The following is a 27610-nucleotide window of genomic DNA, read 5'->3' as shown; positions in this document are numbered from 1 at the left end:
TCCACCCTCCATTCACCACTCAATTTCTGACCCCACATCTTTGCACCTACATCTACTGACCGTTCAGACTTCTTGTACCACACCATCCATAATTTTATTGAATAGCCACTGAGACAAAACACTTTTATCCCAGGCCCACTTTACACCAAAGCAGTAATTCCACCAACATTTACTAGTGTACATAGCGCTTCCATTTTTACAAAGCTGAATAGTTCCTAGCAACTTACTTTCTTTGCTATCAGTCCTCAGTGAACCCACATTGACTCTCTGTTCTCCCATAAACTTTTATAGGTCTAAGTATGCCACTTACAACTTTCTCCCGTTTCTTTCAATTTTCTCGCGTATTTGTTTCATAAATTACAGCTTATCTTCATGACGCCCTCCCTTTTTTTTCTTTTTTGCATAAACCAACGGTCTTCCCTATAAGTCCTTCTTGATCAAAACCTTACAGTACACCATCCCTGGTGTGCAAAGTTTAGCATTACGTCTACAAGTCTTAAGGTTTCTTACAGTCGTCCTTCCCCGTAGGGGGTTAGTGCCGTCATGCACCTAACGCGGTACATTGTGGGCATTATCTAAGGTTCTTCGCAGCGTCCCTTCGGCCCCTAGCTACAACCACTTTCATTTCTTTTACTGTACTTCCATTCATATTCTCTCCTTTCCATCTTACTTTCCGCCCTCTCCAACAATTGTTTCATAGGGCAACTGCGAGACTTTCCGCCTGTTACATCCATCAAACCTTTTTAATGTCAATTTCCGTTTCAGCGCTGAATGACCTCATAGGTCCCAGCGCTTGGACTTCACTTACAGTCGTCCCTATCACCTGTGGCTTTATACAGTGGAACAACTAATCTTATCACGCATTCCGTCGGGGCCTTTCTTTCATTCATCTTAAAAACCCTGGTTAGCCACTCACATCACATTATCACCACCGTACCGTGGCATCTCGCGTGTAATCCGATTAACTCCTGGTGTCTCTACATATCTCAGCGTCTTAATTACCTTTCTTGCATCCTCAACAATCACTTTCTTAAGAATTCTCAAACTTACACTAGGCTTTTTCACTCCTGCGTCATTTTGCTGTCTCTCTTCTGTCCTCACATTCAACGAATTGTATTCGATTCAGGCAGCATCTCTTCGTGGCCACCTTTAATCTGAGATCTGTTCATCAACACCTCTCTCTGTGTTTTCTTCCTTATAGAACAACTTACGATCCCCGGAGTTCTCTCTCACATTCTCCTCTCTAGTTCTAGTCATCACCTTCGATTTGCCCTCTCACTTTCTTCTCGAGCACCTTGTCCACCATTCTGTATAACTGCTTACGATCATGCCGGCTGTTGTACAGTTGCACATCAGATACTATGCTGTTTTCCTTTGCCTTCGGTGAACGTTTCCCATACACGCAAACACATGCAAACACCCACACACAAACATACACACACACATATATATATATATATATGTGTGTGTGTATACATAAATATACATCATGCATATATAGGTATATATATATATATATATATATATATATATATATATATATATATGTATATATTAATACGTATAGGCTATAGGCGTGTTTGTTTTATATATATATATATATATATATATATATATATATATATATATATATATGTGTGTGTGTGTGTGTGTGTGTGTGTGTGTATATATATATATATATATATATATATATATATATATATATATATATATATATATAGAGAGAGAGAGAGAGAGAGAGAGAGAGAGAGAGAGAGAGAGAGAGAGAGAGAGACTGTTACCTGAAACTCACTTCAAGATAAGTATCTAACACTTTAAAACTTCACTTGTTTTGAATGTTTATGTAATATTTTACAGCTTTTATCTGATTACAAATCACAGAGGAATGCACATGAAATTCATTTTGTACCTACACTTTGACCTTTATTGCCAAAGCAGCAGGATGATGAGATGAGAGGATGGGTGAGTCACTGAATAAATCAAATATGAAAAATGTAGTAAGGTGGTGCAAAAGACTGGGAAGAGGGTTGGAGTGTCTATGGAAGCCAAGATTTGAATATTTGAAAGGACTGTTGAGCAAACACCCCTATATGGAAGTAAAGTGAGGATGCTGAATGTGAATGAAAATAAAAAAAAGTTGGAACTGTTGAGATGAACTGTTTGCTTAGCATACGTGGCATAAGAACTGAAAGTGTGAGAAATGTGGAGAAAAGTTAAGTATACCTTAGTTTAACCAGACCACTGAGCTGGTTAACAGTTCTCCAAGAGAGGGGTGACCCGAAGAATCAGACTTATTTTACGTGGCTAAGAACCAATTGGTTACCTAGCAACGGGACCTGCAACTTATTGTGGAATCCGAACCACATTATACCGAGAAATTAATATCTGTCACCAGAAATAAATTCCTCTAATTCTTCATTGGCCGGTCGGAGAATCGAACGCAGGCCCAGCAAAGGGCTAGCCGAGAACGATATCGATCCGTCCAACGAGGAACTAGAAATGTGGAGAAATGTAGAAAGATTAGTGTTAGTGAAAGGATGGATCACTTTGTTTTCAGATGGAATGGTCATGTGAAAAGCGTAGAGGAAAGTAGGTTGGTGAAAAGTGTATAATTTGGAAAGGTCTGGATAGATGGTGTGAAAAAGGTATTGGAAATGATGGGCCTTAATTTCCAAGAAGCGGAAGAGTGCATATATAATAGGAGTTGAATGAATCATGTGTATTGTGGTGTTGGACACGCCACTGGTGAGACTTTCTGCACATTCCATTACTCAACAGCTGAGATAATCATATGTTGAAAGTAATTATTGTCTCTGGAGATACACACACACACACACACGCTCACACACACACATATGTATATATACATCTATACATACATACATACAGAATATATATTTGTATATATATACTGTATATATATGTGTGTGTATATTATATATACACGTATTATATATATATATATATATATATATTGTATAAAAACATTATATATATATTGTATATATAAATATATATATACATATATATATGAAGATAAAAGGACCATTTAAACACTATACACATGCTGTATCCATATATTCTGTTTATCAGAAATTCTGTATCTTCATAATACACCGTTAAATCACAGTAAAAGACATCCATATATACATACATACATATATATATATATATATATATATATATATATATATATATATATATATATATATATATGGTTTTCATGACCTTAACTTTTCCTCTTTTAAGGGGCTGGTTTTTGCTTCCGTGCTAGGTTCGACCATCAGGTCATCAGTGCCATCGTAGCCTACTTTACTTGTAAAAGCCAATCATTTTCGAACTCTTTTAAGCGGTGGTATTCTTTGCTTTGCTCTGTGTTCCTCGAGGATCATGAATGATGGTGTAATTGTTTATTTACTTGGGTGATCGGACTGAAATTGATATTTACTTTAAAAAGCCATAACGTATAAAATTCTAAGTTTATCACAAACAGTTTACTTGCTAAGTATTTCTTACACGATGCACATTTTGTCATGTATATAAAATAAACCTAGCAAATTTGCTTTTTGTTTTTAACTTAATTTTAGTTGTTCCAATAGAATTTAAAACACTACTTGAAAAAGCCATTTCTTAATGTTATATAGTGAGTGACTCGCTACAAAACCCCTTACAGAAAATTCTTAATTATGATAAATAAATAGCATAATTCTTATTTCCATAAAAAATAATGCAACTCGTTTGTTATATTCTCTATAAGACAATAGAGTAAAATTGGAATAATAGCTATAAAGTGTTTTACGAGCGTAGTCATTCTCGTATTTGTTAATAAAAATATTTTTACAAAACTCTTAAACCTTCGCCTTAGTCAAACTCATTTATTTTCACTAACATACTTTAAACAAGGCAGTTTCCTTGAAATAGTCCGCTTTTCCAGTCACTTACGTTTAACATGTATCATTGCTTGCTGGGAATATTAGAACATTAGCACTTAACGTAAGATACTATGGGGCCCTTTTAATCCTTTGTTTACCGTCGGTACTATTATGCCAGCAATGAACTCTCGGATGATCCGTTGGACTCTTCAAACAAAGCTAGTGCCATGTGTGAGGTAGTTTATAGGTTGAACTGTATACTGCGTAGATTAGTCCCTTGTTTAAAATGACAACGGAATAAGACTTGGACTTAAAAACTCAACTGTTTGCGTAACACGACAGATCATTTCCTTATCCTCTTCACCCACATTGTTGAAAAGTTAAAAATAAAGAGCTGCGCCTTTTCTTGCACCCCTGGTTTTTGTGAATTTATTTCTGTATTCAGTTTCGTCTGCTATGCTTCGCACTGGAAATAGCTAATTCTAGTTCACATTGCCCCTACAGATTATTTATTTTATCACCGACCTATCAACTACAACTTGCTTTTTGTGCATATCGAAGACATATCTGCGTTCGATGCATTGCTTTGTGATGACACACAAATATCGATTTATATTTATATTCACAAGTGCTGGATGTTGAATCATCGTCTCTCTAACAAAAGACTTTTAAAAGATGAATACGAAAGCATGTGAAAATAGAAGGAAACATGAAAACTTGAAGGGTACTGAGGAACAAAATAAATTGCGTATAGTTTCAAGTTCACAAAAGAAATAATATTTGAATTTTGAGATGCGCTCAACTTTTTTAACAATGACTGTCAAACACGAAATCCGTCACTTATTTCTAATCTCTGAACACCTTAATTTAAAGCTAACAACCCTCACAATATTAAAAGAGTATTATTTGTATGACGCATTTGCATTTTGAGTACATTTCGAACATTTGTTTGTAGGATATGCAACGCGTGCGCACAGGTGAGATAGTCACGTGACCAATTCTCAACCAATGGGGTGGCTTTGCAGCGCGCCACATCCAACATCATAGACCGTGAGCTTTCAATTTATTTCATAATGTTGCGTTAGAAAAATCGGTGCAACTACCCCATCCCGGTCATCAGTCATGTATTCCATCAATGCCTATATTTAGAAACTACGTAATTAAACGTGGTACATAAATCTGAACGAGAAAGGGAGGGAAATATAGGAAGTGTCGCACGTGCTGAAAGCGACGACGGCGACCGAAACAAAAAGAAAACCAATGTGGTAGAAAATGTTGTGGAATGACGGCAACGTCACTCCCAGTCAAGATGGCTGCATGTCTCCCGCAAGACGGAGACACTACAGATGAGGAAAAAATCACGCGCTGCCCGACGTCACATACTCATAAACATCCCATAGGTGGTACTCAAGGGGAAGACGTAGCCTTGAGTGCCACCTCGATCGACATCAACTTCGAGGGCGACAAGGTAAGGCCGAAATCGAGCCATGTTATTGTAGGCGGTGACTTGTGAAGGGGTCGGGGAAATCGCGCTAAATATCCCGATCCGACGGTTTGGATCCTGCTGGAGGGCGTGAATCCGCCCTTGGCACCCTCCTAACGGCCTGGAGGTCGAACTCGATGCCATGTCGGTGGGTGTAGAAGGGAGAAAAAAAGGTGACAGAGCACACAGTACTCTTGAAGGAGTGTGTGTATGTGTGTGTGTTTGTGTCTGCCGCGAGGTGGTGGTAGTGTTCTGCTCTGGATGTGAGACCAAGAGACACACACACGCACCTCACTTCACATTTTGTCCCTTATTACCACGTCACGACTTCTTTCCTTCGTGTCCTCCCTTCAGAAGGGCACTCCCTTTCTGCCTTGAGCCTCGCAGGTAATAATCAACGGTTTCCTTAACGATTGGGGGGTCCTTTCCGTCCCCTGAAAATCGTGGAATATTGGTGTGTGTATGTGTGTGTGTTGGTGTGACCACCACCACCGCCAGTGGGGGAGGAGGGAGGCAGGGAGGGAGAGGGTAGGTTTAATATTTGCCAGCATGGACAATTTCGGTCTATTTCTAAGTTAATCCACCTGTCACGGGTCGAAATTTCGCAGACGCTGATTTTCGTACAACGAAATTCGTTATTCGCGGAGGTTCGGGAATCGTAGCAGATGGATGGGGTCCCTGACCACACGACGACGACGAGCTGCTCCTCCTCCTTCCAATTCCTCCATTTTGGTCAAAATGATTCCTCACCTGGTGTGTGTGTGAAGTCACCCGAAAATAGGATACTAAAATAGGATAATTTCGTAGTGTGTTTCAAGTAGTGAACCCGGTGTAGGTGTCCTTTGCCCTACCCCAGTGGGTAAGACTGGGCTTTTTTCATGAGGTAGTCTGCAGGTGTTTTTGGTTCTTCCCCTGAGATCATTCTAGATTGTCACTGCTGACAATTATTTTTTTTTATCTGAATATCTTCCTATATTTGAAAATTAGGTAGATTTAGACTGGGTATACAATACTTTGATGGAATTTGGTTTGGTGTTGGTAGGATTGTCAGATATTTATAGGATTTCCCATCCCAAGGCTAGTTCCTTATTGTAGGTGTGCAGCAGACATTGATATAGATTCCACACAGCTGATGCATTCTTGTAGGCCGAGGTATATTATTAAATGAGCCATTTGTCCCAAAGAACGTATTGTTATAGCCTAGGCTGTACGTTAAGCTGCGCTACTGTGGCCTACCATAGGCTTTTATTTTTACATTGAGACCAGGGAATATGCACCGATACACCTTGCCCAGCTGTATTTTCACAAGTTGACGGAAGGTCCGCATAGGGCATGTGACTCGGCGTAACATCACACGACTTAGTGTGGCACGCACACAGCCAGAGTATCAAGCTATTTTCTGGTCTGTTGGGCCAACAGCTTCCCTTTTATCAGTGCTAGAAAATGCCATCACTCTCTTTGAGCAGCTCCTTAACACTTGTCATCTTACTTAGGCTTTTTATGTGGTGCCACATTTTAGAGAGCCTCCCTAGGCTACCCACTGGTTTGTCGTTTATTTGTCATTTGTCATTTATTTATCATTTACGCACATTCAGGCATACAAAAAATCATATGATGTACTCCACATGAACTACCAAAATCACATTATATATATATGTCTCTGAAAAGTTTAATCCTTGTTTAATTTTGGAGGTCCACATTTTATTCAGGGTCCATCTTCTCCATTTATATATGTTGTAGTTTTTACTGATTTGATCAGTTATTCCTTAGTATACCAAAGCTATTTTATGGTGGATAGCTTGGGTCTTTAAATGAGTATTAGGCTAGTTTTTACATCACATTAGTTGGAGTAAGTTATTGAATAGTTTGGTTGTCATGTATTGAAAGGTTATTTTTCCGAAAAAAAATATTTTTTTTTTTTTGCGTCTTGGCTCCATTAGGCAAATCAGACTGTTTTTAAGTACTCTTTTATGTGTGTGAGTATTTTCATTGTTGCATATTTATAAAAGGCCTTGTACACAATGTTTCGATTGCTGTGTCAACACAGTATATTGTAATATTTTGTAAGCTAATGATGCACAATAAGAATTGGTGTGGCACTGTCCTATTGTGATTTATTCATTATTAAATTGACTGCCATGTCAGTTCTACCCTGTGACTTCAGTAAATATTAAGGGAGGTAATTTTATAGATTTCTTGCAGTTGACTTTATCTGTGATTGCATTGTCGTTAGGTACAATAATTTTCAACTTCAGTATTTAAGTACATCATTATTCCTCAGTGTATTTGCTCAACAGTGTTGATTGTTCTTTCTTCAAATTTGTTTCTTTTTAGGTTACTCCTTAACTGTGCTGATAGTCTATTTTGCACATCTTATATCCTTGTTTATGGTACGTGTTTTCGTCATACTCGGTGGTATCCATTTATGGTGATGTACGTCAGCAAGTATTGGTAGACAGTCTCTCCTCACTTCTGTCAGTTAGCCATTTAGATGGGTGGTTCATGATCAAGTTTTGAGATATATTTCAAGCAGGAGGAATGCTCTGGTAGACAGGCTCAACCACCAGGGGAAGGGGATAGGGATAGAGTGGGCCTTACACCCTTGATGGCAGCGAGGATGTTTGAGCCTTTGGGTACACCAGTGGTCAACCTGAGTGCCACATGGCTAAGTAGGATGTTCCTTTGTGTTATGCTCCCCCATGCTAGATCCTATGGTGGCCCTAGAAGACACCTTCCAATGCCCCCAGGATAATCTGGATGGTTACACCTTTCCTTTGTTCACTCTGCTCTGCTCACCCACTCTCCTTCATTGGCCCCACATTCTGAGGTTGGTCAGTACCCTCAAACTGTATGCCTGGAGAGTACCCTGCTTCTCTGCAAGATAGGTTTTTTCTGGCAGGACTGCACAGGAGATGTCCAATACATGTATCTCCAAAGATCTTTATTTAATATGTGCCAAGGAAATTGGCCATCTTTGATTGATGTTGCAGTAGGGGTGTCCCCTCGGAGCTTCTGATCAGTGGATTGCAGATTTCTTCTACCTTCAAAATCGGGTTCTTGTTTTGCCTTAAGTCGGTTCTTCAGACTGATGAATATAGCTGCAACCCCTTTCATTCGTTGACTGTGCCTCTGATTGTAGTTTTTGTCTTACATCTGTTGTTTCATCCTCTTAACAGTTGTCACATTAGTTTCATTGGTGAATGACCTCTTAGGTCCCAGCACTTGGCCTTCAGCCTGAATTGTAAATTCAAATTCCAGTGATCTCATCTGGCACTTAGAGGGTCGAGAGTCTCTTCATGCTCATGAGTTTGTGTCTCACACAAAACTTATCGGCACCTGATGAGAGATTCAACTTTTTCTGTTCCCATGTCCCAAGGCTTTGTTGGTGGTTACCCAGAATAGACAGTTTTATGCCTGGCTGGAGCCATGAGGTAATACCTAAGAAGGACTTGACATCTTAGGCCAGTGTCAGTAACGCTGTTAGCACAGGCAAACAAAATGATGTTCAGGAACACTTTCTGGTGTTGTCCTGTAATCAGTCAAGTTTATGGCTAATCTGGTTAAGTTGTACAGCTCTGGCAATTGCTCAGAGTGAGGGCATGGAAAACACACAATTTGGTGTGACTTTTTTGTAGCACAGGTAATGAGGTAGGGTTTTTGGAGATATCAAACTACCTTGACTGCACTCTGCCAAAGGGACATCACTCAAATCTATGGACACCTTCTCTTTGGAACCAGTAGTGACTGCTCAGCAGGTTGTTGGCACCCAAGACCCTTCTAGACAGAAAAGCTTCTTGCATTAGCTATTAATAGGACATAAGTCAGAGGTTGATTGGTGGTGATAGGCTTCTCTTCCTTCATTTTTCCGGCCTGCAAGGCAGCATCTTGGTCCTTTTATGTTGGGTTGGTCACAGATGCAGTTGAGCTATTAAGCATCCAGTCCTCCAGCTTACAGGACAAGATTATCTTCGTTGTCACTTTTAATGAGGTTGGGAAGGGGCCAGTACAGCTTTAATCTTGAATATATCAGTTTTATCAACCAGATTTTAGTGCCTTCTGACGTAACACACATCATAGGGGTCACACTTGTTTCTCAAAGTTTTCCTGTACTGTACAAGGGAGATTCTAGACATTCTTCTCTCAAACTCAGGACCCAGTTGCTCTGGCATCCTTACAACAGATCAAATAGGTGGTTACAGGAGTCAGCACTTCCCTGCTCACTGTCATGAATGGGAATGTGACATTTTAGGTAGAGAGGCAACGTAACAGTCATTAGAAGATTACCTCCTACCCAAGGGGTGAGTGTACAGTATTCCTGTAACCACAAGTCAGATTTTTAAGGTTATTTTAAATTTTTTCTTGGATATTCAAACCAGAACCTTTCATCTTGATCCAATCTCAACCCTTGACTAAGTTTTTGATGCTGAAGGGAAAAGTGCTCGGTGAAAATAGGTGAATGGGTTAGTCTCCCCCCCCCCACTTCCACTTACCACCATTTAACTGACTTGTTACCTAATTTTTTGACTGCTTCCAGCTCATGCTGAAAAATACTCCTAGTGTACATAGAAGGCTTTGATTGTAGGCTATACCTAGGAAAAATATAAATTGCATCAAGATGGCTGTGTTTCTCAATAAAACAGCTCTCAAAGTAATAAAGACTAACAATACTTTTTTCAGTTAGTAACGTAACACTTATTTTGCAGAGATGTTAGAAGTCAGTGACCTTTGGTTTGTTTCTTAATTGGTCTTGCACAATAAGAGTAATGTGATAGAATATGATTGACGGGCTGTGATATTTTTTAATGTAGTTATGAATTTTAACAGCAGGTGATGAGTTCTTAAAGATTTTGATGCAAATTATTAAAATAAATGCCACTGTATGATCAAATTGAATCATAAAGAGTAAAGGCGACTATGAATATTTATTTTTAATGAGTGGTAGTCAAAAAATCATTTATTAAATAAAAATTTACAAACTTGAAGACACTTTTCAATGTACTTATTCCCTGATATTCCCTCATTTAATCATTGTCTAAAGAACTCGCCTTTCCTCATTTGGAACCAGGTTCTAAAGCAGCTTTGGCTTCTGTAATGCTTTCAACATGAGCTCCTCTTAGATGTTCTCAGAGCTGTAGGGTGGATGTGGTAGGATTTTCCATTGAAATTTTTGAAGAACATCTTTAGTTGTTCTCGAAGAATGCTCTGGGGCATTGTCGTGATGAAACACAACTCCGTTGTACACTTTCCTCATCGGTTTGCAGCCAGTGCTGCCAACATTCTTCTTACAACCACTTTGCAATAACTTCCCGTGACAGTCCTTTGTCCTTTCAAGAAAATCTACGAGTGTCACTCCTGAATCCCAAAAAACAGTAGCTATTACGTTCTATGCTTATCTCTGCTTTGAATTAACTGGTCCATGAGATCCACGGGAAGCCACTGTTTGGATTTCCTCTTCCTGTACTCCGAGACTCTGAGGATGGTGTTAATAAATCCATGTCTCATTGCCACTTACAATTCAGCTCACAAAAGCCTCTTCATCACCTTCAGTCTAGTTATGAATAATAACTGAAAGATCAGATCATTGTGCCATTTCATCTGGGAGCAACGCTTTCGGAACCCATCACACACACAAGCTTGCTGAGGCCAAGATCTTCATGCAAAATCAAGGTTGCCGAGTCGTGGGAGATACCCATAGTAGTAGACATCTGATCATTAGTCTACAATTTTCTTCCACAAGGGTTTTAAATTTAACTGTACCCGTAATTTCATGAGATGGTTGATTTTCCCTTGTTCAGATCATCTTCAGGTCTTATCTGCCTTTTTGAAAATGCTAAGGCCACTTGCAGACTGCTGTTTTCTTTGGAGCAGAATCTCCATGAACACTCTGCAAAGCGTCAATAATCATAGGTGCTTTCCAATCAAGTTTCATTAAAAATTTTTATCTGCATTTATCTCAGAGTTTCTGCTTTGCATGGCCAGTGAATGAATGAATACAGTATGATTAATGACCTCAAGGAAAAGTCTCAAGGACATGTTCGGACAGGTTTGGTTTTATAAATTAATTAACTCATTAAAACAGAAGCAGTCTTCCGCAAACTTTTTTACTTAACCTTGTACAAATTGCTTCTTAATCCCCAGTAATCACCAAAAAAAAAGGATGTAGTTAATCTCTTTTGACTGAAATGTCATGTTTGCCAATTTTATTTTTTGTCGGTTTAAAAAAAAGTTATAAAGAATTGTAGCAATCTAGGAGTTTTTGGTATGTTTATTAATAAAGGTTGTAAATTTTCCAAAGGATATTCATGCTTTTTCATGTCAAATATTGTTATTTATGCTTTTGCTTGTCAAATTACCATTTTACTGTGTCAGGTTTGAATGCAGTGGGTTCATTTATCGTTGTGTATATCTTGTGTAGGTTTGGTAGAATTTGGAAATTGTCTTAGAAGGGATAAAGTGAGTTAAAAATATATTGCATATCCTTCACTGTTATGAAATTTTTAGTTACAGTGCTTATGCAAGACACTTGTGTATTTTGATTTAAGCTAAAGAAGAAAAAAAATCCTTATTTTTAAAATTTAAGTTATGCCAGTACTTTAATCACTCATTCATTACCTATTATTCTTTTGTAAGTTTTATTTCTTACCCTGTTCTGTTTCTGTTCATTGTGACCTTATCAGGTGGGTGGTTATGGTCTAGTATTGTGCTCAAATTCAAGATAGAACAAACAAAGCAGTTTCCAGCTTTAGTTAACAATCTCTTAAAAACCTCCTCCTTTTGTGTTTGTAAGATAAGATTAGTCAGTCAAGTGTCCCCCGTTTCATGGATGCATGTGTGAGGTTTGGGACTTTTGAATAATTGTGAAAGATTGGTATCTGGAGTGGTGCTATACTGGATTTCAGTTGCTATTTTATGGTGAATTTTCAAGTGTTTTGATTGTGGTGTTAGAAATGCCATAAGTACAGGTTAATTTAGGCAGCTTGTTTATTGTGTGATATTTTCTCTCTCTCTCTCTCTCTCTCTCTCTCTCTCTCTCTCTCTCTCTCTCTCTCTCTCTCTCTCTCTCTCTCTCTCGGGCTGCTGTATGTGAAATTTTGCAAAATTAAGATCAGCCTTAAGACACTCTCTCTCTCTCTCTCTCTCTCTCTCCAACCTTTAGCAATTGAAAGAAAGCAGAGCTTGTCTTTGCTGTGCAGATTTTCATTTACATCAAGTTTTTAGGATCTCGGCTTCAAAAGTCTGCTTTTACTTGGTTAGTGTTTTTAGATAGACCAGATCTGAAGTGCTTTCTCTGGTATGAAAGGCATTTCTTGTTTAATGGATTGCTTTCTCATTTGTTTAACTGAGGTTTTTTTTTTTTCATTTTTGATGTCTTGAATGTGCATGAAGTTATTTTTACAATAGGGCAAAATTTTTAACTTGGTTGTTGATTACTCAGTTGAGAAGGAATTAGTATTAAATTGTTAGTACAGGGTCAGAGCTGTGAGATGACAGCGTAGGTAGCAAATTTACCGATATGGAGAGGGCTAGTTTTTATTAGCTTTTGGACTTGACTTGGAGAGAAAGCAGAGGTGGGGGTTGGGGAAGGGGGGTCCAACTGAGTTTACAGGCTGTATTACATGAATTTTGCTGTTTGCAAACTTTAAGCAATCAGATAGTGAATTGATTTAAACATTTTATGGAAATATATTAATCTTGCAATGCATTTTTTACAAGCACTTTATCTCGATTGCCTTCCCAAGTAAATCAGCATTTGTGCAGTTGAGTTTGTAAATGGGAGATGAATATCTGCTTCATTTAGTTTTATGCCCTTTGTGTCTTGTTAACCTGCAGAGCCTTACCGTTGAATACCAGGCCCCTTTTTCTCATCGTCTTAGTTGTGAAAGGAGCTTGCTTTTATTACTCAGGAGAATTTTTAAGACTCAAAATTTAGATTAGTGTATTCACACTATAGTAAAAAGTCTGAAGAATATTCAGTGATGCTCACTGGTTTCAAGTACAATACTGTACTGTCATAACTTGATTAAACATGTATATTGCATATGTTGGATTTGTATACTTGCAAAAACTTTTCATGGTACAGTACTTGAAATCATTTTCATGATGTGCTGTAGCATATGAGTTGAGTAGCTCATATATGAATGTTGAAATTGAACTTTTCGTGGTATATACTTGAAGTTTGCAAGTTGTGAGTTGTGGTTTTGCTGCTGCTTTGTCATTGGAAAATGTAAATAATATGATGTTGTGTACTTGGTCTGTGTTTAAACCAGATACAACATATCAAGTAAATTCCTAAGAATGGTTCTTAGGAGTTTTCAGTGTTGCCATCAGCTGCAACATTGATAAACTTGATAAACTTCAAGGTTTTATTCACTTTAATTATGCAGCAAACAGATGTAACCACTTTTGAAGCCTTAGTACCCTTCATGTCTAGTATGTTTTGATTAATTATCTGTTATTTTGGTCTTGGAATCTGATGTGGAAAATAGCCTAGCCTAATACCCAGACCTAATGGGAGCAAGGAAAAGTGTATGGAAAGGGGGTATGCTTATTTATGACTAAAAGATTGTAGGAGTGAGGAGGAAGAGAATTTTTAGAAAATTCCAGTCTTGGTTGTCAAGGTGAAGAAACTTGCTAGATGGTGTAATCAAAGCATTATTTATTCTCAGAATGAAGGGTGTGAAGTCAAAGCATTATGTATTTAGGAAGACCAGCAAAGGAGGATAAACCCCCTTCCTTAAATGATTGGAACATTGGGTCAAAGAAAGGTGTTTTTATTGATCAGAAAGAGTAGCTTTTGTTAAAAGTCCTGAAATTGAGGAGAGAGAGAGAGAGAGAGAGAAAGAAAAAAGTGCAGAACGCCAAATGTGAATTTGCTTGGCTTAATGAAGATATTAATAAGATTGTGAAGTGACTGTTTTTTATGAAACTAAAAACAAAATATATTCTAAAACTATTCAATGGTTTGAAGTTGGTAGTTTAAGTCAAGTTGAAAGAACCTGGCTACCAAAAAAGTGACAGAAGTGAGAGTTGGAACTAGTGTGTCATATTTTTTAGTCAGAATTGAAGAGTTTAGTAGTAAAAGTTTTGTGAATTCAATGAACAGAACAATTTCAGTTATCCTATTCATATATTCCTTAAAAAAAAGTTGATGGAAAATTAAATAGTTTGAGATTGGCTGAGAATGATGATATGGAAGAGCTGGATGAGTGTGTAAGAAGAGTAATGGAAAGATGAATAATTACCATAGCATGAATAGTGGAAGTAAGTTCTTAGCAGTCAAGTAGGTGAGAAAACAAAATCATACAGAACAGCATAGAAGTTAATGAATAGATCATTTGTTGCTCTTTAAATAAAAAAAAATCTAGCCAGGTTTCAGAGAGAAGTAAACCCACAGGCTAAACCTTTGCTATCAGGACCCTGTGCCAGGTTGTCAGATGAGTTGAGTGGATATCAGTAAGACAGAAAATGTACTCAGCAAGTTGAGGACATGTTTAAATTCTAAATGACTATACAGTAGTGTTAATGTTCACTTCAGGTTCTTGTGAGCAAGGTTAGATGCTAGAGTAATCTCTATTCACTTTGATTTTTTGTACATCGTGCTTGAATTCTTGTATGGTTTAGGTCTTCGTCGGTACCATTTCTCCATGATTGGGTCTGCCCACTGGTCATTGCCTCTGCTACTCTGATATCTGTTACTTTGACTGCGCAAATCCCCCTCTTAATCCACCGAGTCATTTTTAGACCTCTTGTCTGTTTTCCAACCCAGGCATAATCCATGTTTCATTTGTAAAACACATTTCCCAGTTGGAATGGCCATAATATTAATACCTCTTCAGATATTCACTTACGTGCACTGGCATTGCTGTTTCCATATTTAAACATTTAACTACTATTTAGTCAATGAAATATTAATGTTTTATTTACTCTAGATTGAACATGGGTAGCATTTGATGGATAACATTTTGTAAGTACCCTGATGCCATATGGTTAAGGTAGTGGAGTACAAGCACTCATGCAGGTAGATAACAGAAATTTTGCCAACATTAAGCTGATTTCCTCCACAGGGATCGCTCCAAAGGAAAAGTACTTTAATTACTGCCATATTTATACTAGAGTGCCGAATCATGGGTAAACCTCTTTCACCACATGAGCTGCTTTATACGTTATCTTAGAAGGCTCGTCAGATTGTCCCTTTCACCTCCATACCTTGCATAAACTGTATCACAGAAAGGAAAAGCTAATGAAAAATTTTTTGTTGATAATGACAACTTTCAGTTTATGTGCACTTTTTTGCCTGCTGACCATCCTCCATTGCTTTCACATGACCAAACTGTCATAACACTCATAAACATTTACCTTTTCTCCCTTTTTTTCTTCTTTTTAAGTACTCTCATTTCTCACCTTTCAATTCTTCTGCCATAAGCACTGTTCACACAATATTAGCAGCTTCCTATTTTCTTTAATTTGCAGTCAGAATGTCCATTTCACATTCATAAAAGAAGCTTGGCTGAGCAGTCCCTGCTTGTAATCCCACCTTGGCCTCCAGTCATGAGCACAGACCTGTTACTTACTGCTTCGTCCATTTACTCTGATACTCCTTTCTCGGCCTACTGTCATCCATTATATGTACACTCCCAGTAACTTATCCAGTTAACTGCTGCCTTTCTTCCACCATCCATTTAACACTGTGTTCCATCTTGCCTTCAGTCAACCCTTATTACTATTCTTGACTTCTTGAAAACATTTAGTCAGCCCTCATAACTACTCTTGACTCTTCTTGCAAACATTTAATATTTAAATTAAATAAGTTTCTGCAGGATTTCATTATCCCCAGTCAGTACTTTTATCATTAGCAATGGCAAATACAGTACCAGCTGTCCAACACTCCATTCACAAACCATTTCCTTGCCTGTTAGCTTTTCTCTGACCTTGCATCAGTATACACAGATGTAGTACCCATGAAAACAGCACACCATAATCTCAGATACATTTTTTGCACCAAACCAGTCACTGTTCTGTCTACATACTTCTAATATTTGGCTTTATAAAATTTGTAATCTCACAGTAACCCATCTTCTATACCACCAACATAACCACCAACACAATGCTACTCTTAATTCTGTCATTTATTTCACACACACTGTCTAAACCCACATTGTTATGAAGAGCTGATGGCATACTGTATATTTAGACTTCTTGCCAGTCTGCTTAGCTAGGAAGTGAAATAGAACATTGTACACTTTTAAAGCTTGTATACCAAAAGCAAAAATAGATAAATAATTAAACTAATTGTCCAAGTAAAAAGAAAAGTGGATATAGAATATTAGAGAACTGGGTAAGAGTAGCACAATTTGGAAACTTTGGTTGTGCACTGTACTCTTACTCACTGGTCGTACTGTATATTGCAGGTCCCAGATCCTAGTCACATATGTTAGTATAGAACACCTGCATCAACAAATTAAAAGTTAAACTGCAAAACTAGTTGGGTGATGTCACTTTGGAGTTACCCATTGATTGGTGGTCTGCCCTTGGCATTGTATTGGAACAAGAGAGCCTTAACTGGAATACAATAAATGGATATTAGCCTTAACAAGGCTATCTGTTTCAACTGGAAAACTTCCAGTAAATATTTTACCCTACTAGTTCAACAGAAGAGATTGCTATTCCGAAGTAGAAAAGGTGGTCCTCAACACCACCAGTTATCCAAGGTAGAGACAGCATGCAAAGAGTTGGCAGTGCTAAAAACGCACTTCAGTAACTTCACCTCTTAAGTTTTTGTAAGCTGCAAGTGGATGTTGAAATTGAAGTGATCAAAGTAACTTTTGAAGTATGAAATGCAGGTGTTTATACTAATATATTGTGTGACCAGGTGACCAGCACCTGCAGTCTAGTGTCATTCTTAAATGCTGTTTATATCGCAAAATCTGTAACAGCAGTTTATCTTCTGAAGATAAGAACTTGAGCAGTGGCTGTTGCTTGTCTTTGGCCTGGTGAAAATATGTTAATCCCATGTGCAGGTTTACAGTTAGTTATTCCAGTGTTTTAAATTGATTGGTAGCTAAATATAGTTGAGTACTCCCCCTCACTTGTTTTACACATTGCAGTTTTACAAACAAGATAGTTTTTGCATTCATGTCGTGTAAGTTAAAATCATGTGTATACATTGAACTAGATTATAAACAGGCTGAAAGTAAGTTAGCTGTCTTTTGGAGCTAGACTACATATATAGCTTAGTGTTTGTTATTTACATGTGGTTAAATATTGATTGCTTGGGAATTAGTTACAACTGTATTCAGTGCACAGGGACTCTTTTTAAGTTTTTGTTTCTTCGTTAATGTAAATTTATTGTATTACATCCTTTCTGATAGTTGATTTGTATTTATAAACGGAAAGAACCAAGTGCTTCCTTTTATGATGATTCCTTTGAAGGTTAGATTAATAGGTTTTTTTTTTAAAATGGATCTTATGTGATGAAGCTTAAAATTTTTATTATTGCCCTTTTGTTGATGTTTCTCGTAAGCAGCATATGTGTGCGCTCTTCAATTCTCTCTCTCTCTAAAAAGAAAAATACTGATCACCCCTTTGAGGTTTTGATGTCCAATGATATCCTGTTCCCAGCCCTTGAGTTTCCGATATCTAATGATGTCATCTGCTGCTCTGTGCCATTTTGACAAGTAGTTTTCCATTTTTTTTAACATATATATTGTTACTTCTCCAGCCTCAACAATTTGCCAATAGGCATAGCACCCAACTGGGAAGTAATGAAAAAAACATATGAAAAGTTTAAATTCTTCCTATTTTACATGGCCACCGTATGACATGGCTGCTAAAGAAGAAAAAACAAGTGTACAGGTTTATTGTAGAAAATATGACCAACCACAGTATTTATGAAGTCTGTCAACCAGCCTTAAAATCAGTGTTGGATAGCTATTACAGTACAGTAATTCAAATAAAAATTTTTAACCATACCATCATCAGATCTCACACAACCCATTATTTTGTTAATGTTTGATGTAAACTTTTAACATAGTTATTAGGTAAATATTGTGTTTTTGAGAGTCCAGCAATTACCTTGCATAGCAACCCTAGGGAGGGAGACACCTATTTTTTAATAGCATGATTTTTTTTTTTTTTCAGGCTTATGATGAAGTAGCCAAGTACGATGAGGAGGATTTAAGGAATTTGCTGGAAGAAGTAACAAATGTTGGTAGAAACAAGGCAAGCATATCACCTTATGCATTGGTAAGTTCATTTTAGCATGAAGTGTACTAATGATGCATTTGACAGTTATAACCAACTTGCCATTTGATTTTTTTTTATTTCTTTACAGTATTCTAAAAGTTAAAGTAGTACAATTTTTTGGGTTAAACACTTCAAGTTTTGTAGCCAAGATTACAAATAAAGTCACTAGTGTTAATTAGTGGAAGTCTGTAAACTTTGATCTGGAATGATAAAAAATATTAGCCTTTTATGAATTAATAAAATTATGTACAGTATATAATGATTACTTGCTCAGCAAAGCCATTAAGTTGAAATAATTTTTATTTTTTCATAGAGCTGACCAATTTTTTAATGCAAAATCAATACAGTATACAGTATTCACTTTCATTAGGCATGTTCATTAGTCATCTTAAACATGTAAACATTACAGGCTTCATTTACTGCACTGTATGAAAAATCCTAAAATATGCTTGGACAGTAAACAGACTTCTGCTTATGGGGTAAAGGGGGCGGGGGCCAAGAATCCCACATTCTCACCCCCCCATCCAGTTTAAAGGTTTTCATATAGTAAACGTAACGAGTTGTAGGTTCATACCGCTCCAATTTTTAGACAATTTCATATTGTAGCTCTTGAGCATTGGACAACTTGTGTCAGTACATATTTCCAGATTTCTTCATATTTACCCATTGTCAGTCATGTATGTCCAGTTTTCTTCATATTTACCCTTCAAAGTTTGTACAGTCTTTCTTCTCTTGTTTAGATGATAGGTAACGGTAATTTAACTAGCAGTCTAATCTATGGGAGAGTTAAGCTCTGGTAAGTATAGCACTCATTGCCCATGGGAATGCTAAGTTGTCTAATACATTTTGGTGTAACATTACAGGAGTTGATATTATCTTGTAATGACCACTGGACAAATATGCAACACCCTAAGGTCAAATATGTAATAAAAGTAATGCGGTATACTGTTGGGTTTTGGCAATTTTGTATTAAGCTCTTATTTCAACTAGATCTTCCATTAATAAACATATGGATAGTCTTTGCTATTAATTTTATTATACATTCACTCATTTTTCCTTTGTGAAGATGAAATGCATTAGCCAGGCCTAGACTTGAAGTAACATGAAGGTTTTGAACTTTCATTGAAGTTGATCAGCATTTATATAATGATGCACTCTATGGATATAGGCCAGTATGAAGAAAAAAGGTAAAAGTAACGGAGCAAAGTTGTCTTAAGTACTCTTTTGTTGCCTTTATAAGCAAAGTGAACTGGTAAGAAACCAAGAAGTAATGACCAAGAACTCAGGATATGAGTACCATCCCATTTTCAGTTATAAGCACTAATGATGTGGCTGAAGAAGAGTTGGACAAAATACACATGGTCTTCATCACCAGGATTCCTGTGTTTAATAGAAAAGACCAAAAGAGTGTTTTGTGTGAAAATGTAGTTTTTCAGTTCCCATTAGAGAAGATCGCATGCATTATGTTTTCTAAAAATGTTTAGTTAAAAAAACCGAAGAGATCGACTTTTGAGGTCACCACATAGCCCAAAAAGTCAGATTTCAAAGTTCTTTGGCTAAATATTTGGCATACTTAAGCCCTTATAGCCCATATAAAAGCCTAATGTAAAATTGCATTAAATTTGGTAAAGAAAAATTCTCATAAAATGGGGAGCTGACTGACCAACCTTGACCTTGCTGTACACAATTGCTGTTGTGGCTGTTAAATACTATGGATAATGGATGTACAGTTCAGCCTTTGAATACAATTTTGAAAATTCTGAATCCAATTTTTAGTGAGGCACTCGGAATGTGCACTTAAAAAACTGTATTTTCAGCCAAGTCACTAATCGGATACCATATCACATGGTGGAAATGGGTTGTTGATACCAGTTAAGTACAAAACCTAAATTTGGCAGTAATATGTACAGCAAAGTTGATATCAACTTGATCACTCACAACAGCCGAATTTTCATTGACAGTATCAGATAGCCAGGTTCTAACCCTGGACGGGCTAGATGCACTTGTAAATTATAATTCTCGTAGGGTTTAAGCTCTTCCGAGAATATTTTGAATTCAGTATTAAGTGGAATTTGGGGCCTAATATTGTTAAGGTTCGTGTGCAAGTGACAAAACTTTTTTATTTTTATTGCATAATAGGGCTCATTTATGGATGTTTGGTCAATCCTCGTTGTTAAAGGGAATCTTTTGTGTTTGTGTTCTAGTTATTAATTCGTAAGGAGCAAGATGCCCTTAGGGAGGAATCTTCCAGTGACGACGGCGAGTTAGCTCTTCGTCAGCGAAACAAAAAGCTTATTGGACGTAGGGACCAGTCAACCACCAGTGACCAATCTGCTGCCGCCAGAGCCAGCACTGGCGGTTCTTTAGGTTCATTGCATGATAGTGGTGAGCCTAAACCTAAAGAAGGGCACAATCAAGGTGTTGCATCACGCAGCCGAGAGGGTAAGTTTGTGACAGAAAGGAGATTGTGTTCAGTTTATTCTTGGAAGTTGTTTTGAGGAGCCAAAGCTTTAATTTTGTATACTGTTGATATCTGCTTTTTGTCACCATTGGCTGTGTACTGAAAGAACATGAATTTTCATTTGTGATGAAAATCCTGTACCATATTTTGATTTTGATCTTTCAGTTTTTAATATGTATTTGGAAATTATATTTTTGCAAGTTATTAATTTAAAAATAAGTGTTTCTATATAGTGTTTGGGTTTTAAATATTAAATGCATTAAATATTAAATAAGATCTGCCAGAATACCTTTACATGTGGGTGTCTGCCTCTCCCAGTAAGTAATGAAGATTGGCATATAGCCTACACGGTACGGAACGTAAAGCCTTAAAATACCCTGAAACCAACTTGCTTAGCTTGGTGAACAGCAGTTCAAAATAAATTTATTGATAACCTATCCTAAGCATTATTTTGTTATTATCATTTTGTTTTAAACAATATACTCATTCAGTTTCAGAGATATATCTGCAGAATGAATTGTTCAAAACTTAATGAAATCCATTACCATACAGTTTAGCTAGACGAAAACCGACTGATTGCATTTGTTTGGGTTTAACATAAAAATTAGTAAACAGCACATATTATTAGACATTTGGTCAGTGCAGTACAGTATTATATATTATAGTTTCATGTTGAATTACATTTATTTTTTATCATGTGTGCTTGTACAGAGTACATGTGTGGATTGAGATAATGTAAACTAAGCAACCTTGTTGCAGTATACATATTTTATACACATTTTTATTGAACAAATGTGTATAAAAATACTGTACACGAGGAGGGGAAAGAGAAGGTGCTGCCACAGTATGTGTGGTATTTCATGATTCTCATGTACACACAAACAGGTAATGAGGCCCTGTGGGGTTTTGGTGACTAGGCATTTTAGTCAGAATTGCCAAATTTCATTGGTATTTATTGGAGTAAACAGCGATTTTTTAAACTCTTATGGTTGGGGGGCGGGTTAGGTTGAGATAATTGCACTTTAACACAGATCTTAGAGTTTCAGAGTGTGCTCAAACAAAGAAGCATGGTGCAGTCACCTAAAAAAAAGTTAGGGAACTTTATATTTGCATTTAACATTATTACACCTCTTTTCATCACAGATCTTAGAAATTCAGAATGTATGTTCATGCAGTGAAACAAAATCATTTTAAAAAATTCATGCAAGAAACAAATATTTTTTATACAAACAACTACTTTTGTACATTTGAGTAACAATGATTTGCAGTAGTGTGATTGCCTATTCTGAAATATAGGCACAGTTCATGTTTGCATGCAATTACTACACTTTAGCTAAACATTTCAGAATTTTTGAGTATTTGGTTGCTAGATGAACTAAGAGTGGCACTGTCACTTCTGAAAGTGACTGTATGTAAATTTAACGCTGCAGCAGATACTTTGTAACTATTGACCACTGTAGTGAGAACTTTCAACTTAAGACAAAAAATAATCACAAGCACCAGCAGAACCAAAAATGCAAAAGTACAAAAAAATTTGTAATTTTGTGTGTGTGTATGGATTTGACAGTAAGTTGAGGTAAAGTACATTTCTTGTATTTGTACAGATGGATAGACCTTGGGAAAAGGGTGCTTAAAATGTTTAGATTTTTGTATCTCATTAAATTTATTTTGTGAAATGTAATTTATCTGTCAAATTTCTCTGCAGGTGGTTCCTGTGGTAATCTCTCCCGAGGCTCATTTGAAACACAACCGCCAAGGAAGCGAAAGTTACGTCGATCAAGAGATGTTGCCCGTGCCAGCACAAGCCAACGGGAAGGTGGCTCTTTACAGGTACTGCAAGTTTATCATATATTGCATAAAACCACCAAATTCTAATAATTTACGCAGTGTTTACAAGGTTTTGTAGCCAAGTGAAATGTCTTTTTGAGTAAATGAAGAGATAAAACTTGTTGTATAAACAAGCGTCGAGTATTATATACTGCAGATGCTTTACCCTAAGTGGCATGTATTACCAGCATAAAGTATCTCTTTAATTAAGGGTAATTTGGATATTGCAGAAATTAAAATGGCTGTTATATGTTTTTAGTAACCCTTAAAATGTTTTGATAATGGAATTTTCGTTATCCAGAGTTATTGGCTCTATATTATGATCACCATTGTGGTATTTAATAATTTGAGCTTTGAAAATGTTTCTTTAGGAAGAAACTAATCTTGACAGCAATAAAGTATCTTGATATTTTAAGATCAAATTATACTTCCAGAATCTAAGTAAAACTGAAGGTACTTCCAACCACCCGAAGAATCTTCATAAGAGTGGGAGTCTATCACAAGTATGCTCAGAAGTCACTGGTGCACGCAATAAGGTAAGGGGTATTTTTCTTTTTAGGGGGTGTTTGAAACCATGAGGCATGGAAAAACTATAGGTGGTACAGAATTTACAGTGAAGGCAAATAAAAGTGCATGTGTATATATATATATATATATATATATATATATATATATATATATATATATATACACACATCACCATTACGTATATATATATATATATATATATATATGGTATATTATATATATATATATTTACGTTTTCCGTGGTTTTAGAGCTTTGTGAGACAGGTAGCAACAAAGGTGATTTAGCCTTGTGATTCTGACTTTGGGTACGGGAAAACGTAAAAAGAGGAAAACAAAGGAGAATTTCAAGAGCATAGGGCTTTTGTTACTGAGGGAAATATTACGTAAAACAGTGGGCACATTTAAAGTAGTGTATTTACATAAATGACCTTGAAATGGAAAGAGGAACTCATTAGATTGAATGAAACTGGGGAATTCCAGCCACAGTTCGAGAATTACGAAGGGTCCCTCTGAAATGAGAGATATGCACATTATCGCCAGTAATGAAAATAGACAAAAGAATAATGAATTGAAGCTGCACTGAGGGTGCCAAAGGAGTAATAAAGAATTTCGATGCAAGAGCGCGACGGACATTAGACAAGGGAGATTTCTGGCTTTCTCTTTAAGAAAATATTCGAGACAAAAACTGAAATGGGGCTCTCCAGGGCACTTTACCTTAGCAGATTTTCAGTCCGTGGATGACTTGCGATTTCGAGGCGAGTTTCTTCCACGTGGTGCGATGCAAGGGCTTCCGTAAAGGGGCAAGGCGATGGGGTCGAAACTTTTTCTTTTCGAAGGGGGTGTTTGAAACCGTGATTAGGATGCAAGGGCATCGATGGGGCCAGGTGTTGGACAAAATCTTCCAGCCGGCGTGTGTGTAGGTGGGCTTTTGCCTTTATCCTCCTATGGGGCAGTGCATCAACACAGATGCTTTGACTCATTGCACCTGCTGCCTGCAGGGGAGGTTTTGGCCTGTAGGAGAAACACCTGCCAGATTACTTTTGCCTCGAAGGAAAGATCTTTATCAAAAATGGGAGCGCTTTAATCTTTTTTTAACCCTTGTTTTTAAGTCGATAGACAGATGGTCTATCGATATATATAGGTAATTATATGAATTCTTGCTAATCATAATAATATATATATATATATATATATATATATATATATATATATATATATATATATATATATATATATATATATATATATATATATATATATATATATATATATATATAGTGTGTGATTATATATATATATATATATATATATATATATATATATATATATATATATATATGATATATATATATATATATATATAGTGTGTGATATATATATATATATATATATATATATATATATATATATATATATATATATATATATATATATATATATATATATATATATACATATATATATATATATATATATATATATATATATATATATATATATATATATATATATATATATATATATATATATAGTATGTAATATATATATATATTACACATACATATGTAGTGTGTGTGTAATATATATATATATAGTATGTAATATATATATATTACACATACATATGTAGTGTGTGTGTAATATATATATACACATACATACACACAATCATGAAGCTACAAATGTCATTTAAAATCCAGTTCACGTTACTTTGGGAATACCCCCGATGGGGAATTGTCACCAAAGGAGATTTTTATAAGTGATAAATGGATCAATACCGCCAGGTCTCGATCCCTCAGCACAGTACCTTCCAGCAACTCCAGTCGACAGTCAAACCACTGAGCCACCAAGAGAGGTATAAGTTAATGCCGAATCTGCCATACTTATTTACCCGTCAAGAGTGGGAAATTGTACTTGGCTAAGGCATTAACCCACCTCCCCATGATAGCTCATTGGTACGTTTGGAACATGCAGCTGCTCTTTATGAAATTTTTATCACCGTGATTTATATACAGTCATGATGCTTCAAATGATGTTTATATCCAATTCACGCTACTTTTGGGAATATCCCCGATGGGGAATTATCACCAAAGGGGAATTTTATAAGTGATGAATGTATCTGTACGGCTGGATCTCAATCCCTCGACTTAGTACCTTCCAACAACCCCAGTCGACGATCAAACCACTGAGCCACCAAGAGAGGAATAAGTTAATGATGAATCTGTTTTACTTATTTAGCCGTCGAGAGCTTGAATTGGATATTAAACAAAATTTGTAACTTCATGATTGTATATAAATCATGGTGTGATAAAAATTTTGTATGTATTTTGTGCATATATATATATACATATATATATGTACATACAGTATACAGGGTGCTTTTTCAGTGCCGTTAACAGTGTTTTACAGCACCGTAACTTGATGTTGCATCAAGTTACGATACTAACAGCAAGAATAGGCACCAAGTTATGGCGCTTAGAGTGCTGTAACTTGGTGCAACATCAAGTTATGGCACCGTAAGCACCAATAACAGAAAAATCAACTTACAGCGCAGCGCTGGAACGGATCCCCCGCCGTAAGTCGAAGACACACATTGGCAATAACACATGCCTAGCAGAGGCACTGATAACCGAAAATCAGCAATTTTCAGCACCGATAGTGCCGAAAATTGCTGATTTTAGTTATCAGCGATTTTCGTTATCAGCGATTTTCACTTATCATCACGCCGTCAGATTGGAACCCCCACTGATGACAGGGCACTGCCTGAATAAGCAAATTATATCATATATATATTAAATCTGCAAAACAAAAAACACCATGCATGTCCAAAGTAACTGGAATTTCTCAGATGGATTCGTTTATAGAGATCTGGAAGATGAGTGGTGACTAGCTGGTTGTTACTACATATCACAATGACAGTATTTACACGTTTTCCTCTATGAACAGGAGTATTATTGCATCATCATAAGTGGTAATGATCAGTATTTTAGTTTCTACAAATTTGTTTGTATTTCAAAAGCGTTTAAAGTTAGCTGGCATCAATGGCAGTCAATGTTGTTATGGCTAAGGTAGGCTGAGCAAATCTAAATAAATCTGCAAGAGTATTCTCTATGATATAAGGAGGAGCCCGAGAACTTCAGCTGGGAAAGCACAAGTCACTGATTATAATGGCGTAACGGCTTTCACACTTTGATGACTTTGACGTTGACATGGATCGAAGGCTCGTTCAGTCGACCCTCGTTAAACCAGACCCCGTTAATCCAGATATCAGGTAAGACAGACACTGAAGAGGGTCAGCATATATAAAATATGGAATGTTCGTCCACGATTTAAGATAGTTACTGTTCCTACGCTCTGATAGTTACTGTTCCTACGCTCGTTGCGTACCATTTTCTTTTTTATTTACCAAAGGTAAATAAAAACTTTTCATTTATATTTTTATTTTATAAATACTCTTTTGTACTTATACCGTACTAAACTGAAATGCTTTTAACTTGTAACCAATTTAACTTGAGCACAGTACCTACCGTCATTAAGAAATGCTGTTGCCTGGAAGTGTAGGAAGTATCATACCCAATCACTGAGCATTAATTGTTTTACCTATCTGCTGCCTGACTGGTAGCTACAGTACGATGCTTTGTATGTTTTTTAGGAAAGAAAAGACATGACAAAGGTAAACTTTATGAAGACAAAAGCCGAGTTACTGAACTATACTTGTGTTTACGTGGCAAATGACATGAGAAAGAGAGAGAGAGAGAGAAAATTGCCAGTTCCCTCAATGCAGCGTAATTCTATCCTCGAGAGATTAAAGAGAAGAATTTTGTTTTAAAGGTGTGTCAACAAAGCGTTAGTAAATATCTTCTGAAGCAAAAAAAAAAAAATATACAAGTATTTTTTTTGCTGAAGAATACACTATTAAAAACTACGTATTGTATTCAAAACACATGCACTTAAGTCATCGTCAGCTTCTCTGAGCAAAACCTTCTTTCTCAGACAGAATGCAGCTAAAACCTGATTGGCTGGCTGGTTGCCATGGAGATCTGCTAGCCAATGGCAGCCTTATACTTCTGGTCTGTTTATAGACATGTTGTGATGGCACTAAGTTTAAACATTGCCACAATCTTGATTATTTGACTGCTGATGGCAAAAATTACTCAATAATTTGCTTTATTTAATTATTTCTTCACAAAAACAAGA

At 36.6% G+C, this 27610-nt stretch overlaps 1 protein-coding gene across 7 annotated transcripts in view; it reads left to right on the top strand.

Moving 5' to 3' along the window:
• The window catches only part of LOC136854615 (uncharacterized), a 493174-nt gene that overhangs the window by 399662 nt on the left and 65902 nt on the right, over positions 1-27610 (top strand). For 3 of the 7 annotated variants that reach the window (XM_067131142.1, XM_067131141.1, XM_067131143.1), the window contains 4 exons: positions 18493-18597; positions 20802-21039; positions 22764-22888; positions 23320-23421. In XM_067131142.1, coding sequence (XP_066987243.1) covers positions 18493-18597; positions 20802-21039; positions 22764-22888; positions 23320-23421 — 570 coding nt within the window. Of the gene's footprint in view, positions 1-4893; positions 5341-5909; positions 6109-18492; positions 18598-20801; positions 21040-22763; positions 22889-23319; positions 23422-27610 lie in introns of those variants that run through there. The other 4 variants (XM_067131137.1, XM_067131136.1, XM_067131138.1 and 1 more) reach the window with 4 other exon arrangements.

Source organism: Macrobrachium rosenbergii, chromosome 29 (assembly GCF_040412425.1).
Source record: "Macrobrachium rosenbergii isolate ZJJX-2024 chromosome 29, ASM4041242v1, whole genome shotgun sequence".
In the NCBI taxonomy this organism is placed as follows: domain Eukaryota; kingdom Metazoa; phylum Arthropoda; class Malacostraca; order Decapoda; family Palaemonidae; genus Macrobrachium; species Macrobrachium rosenbergii.
The sequence above is the reverse complement of the archived record's forward strand: the minus strand, read 5'-3'. Positions and strand labels throughout refer to the sequence as shown.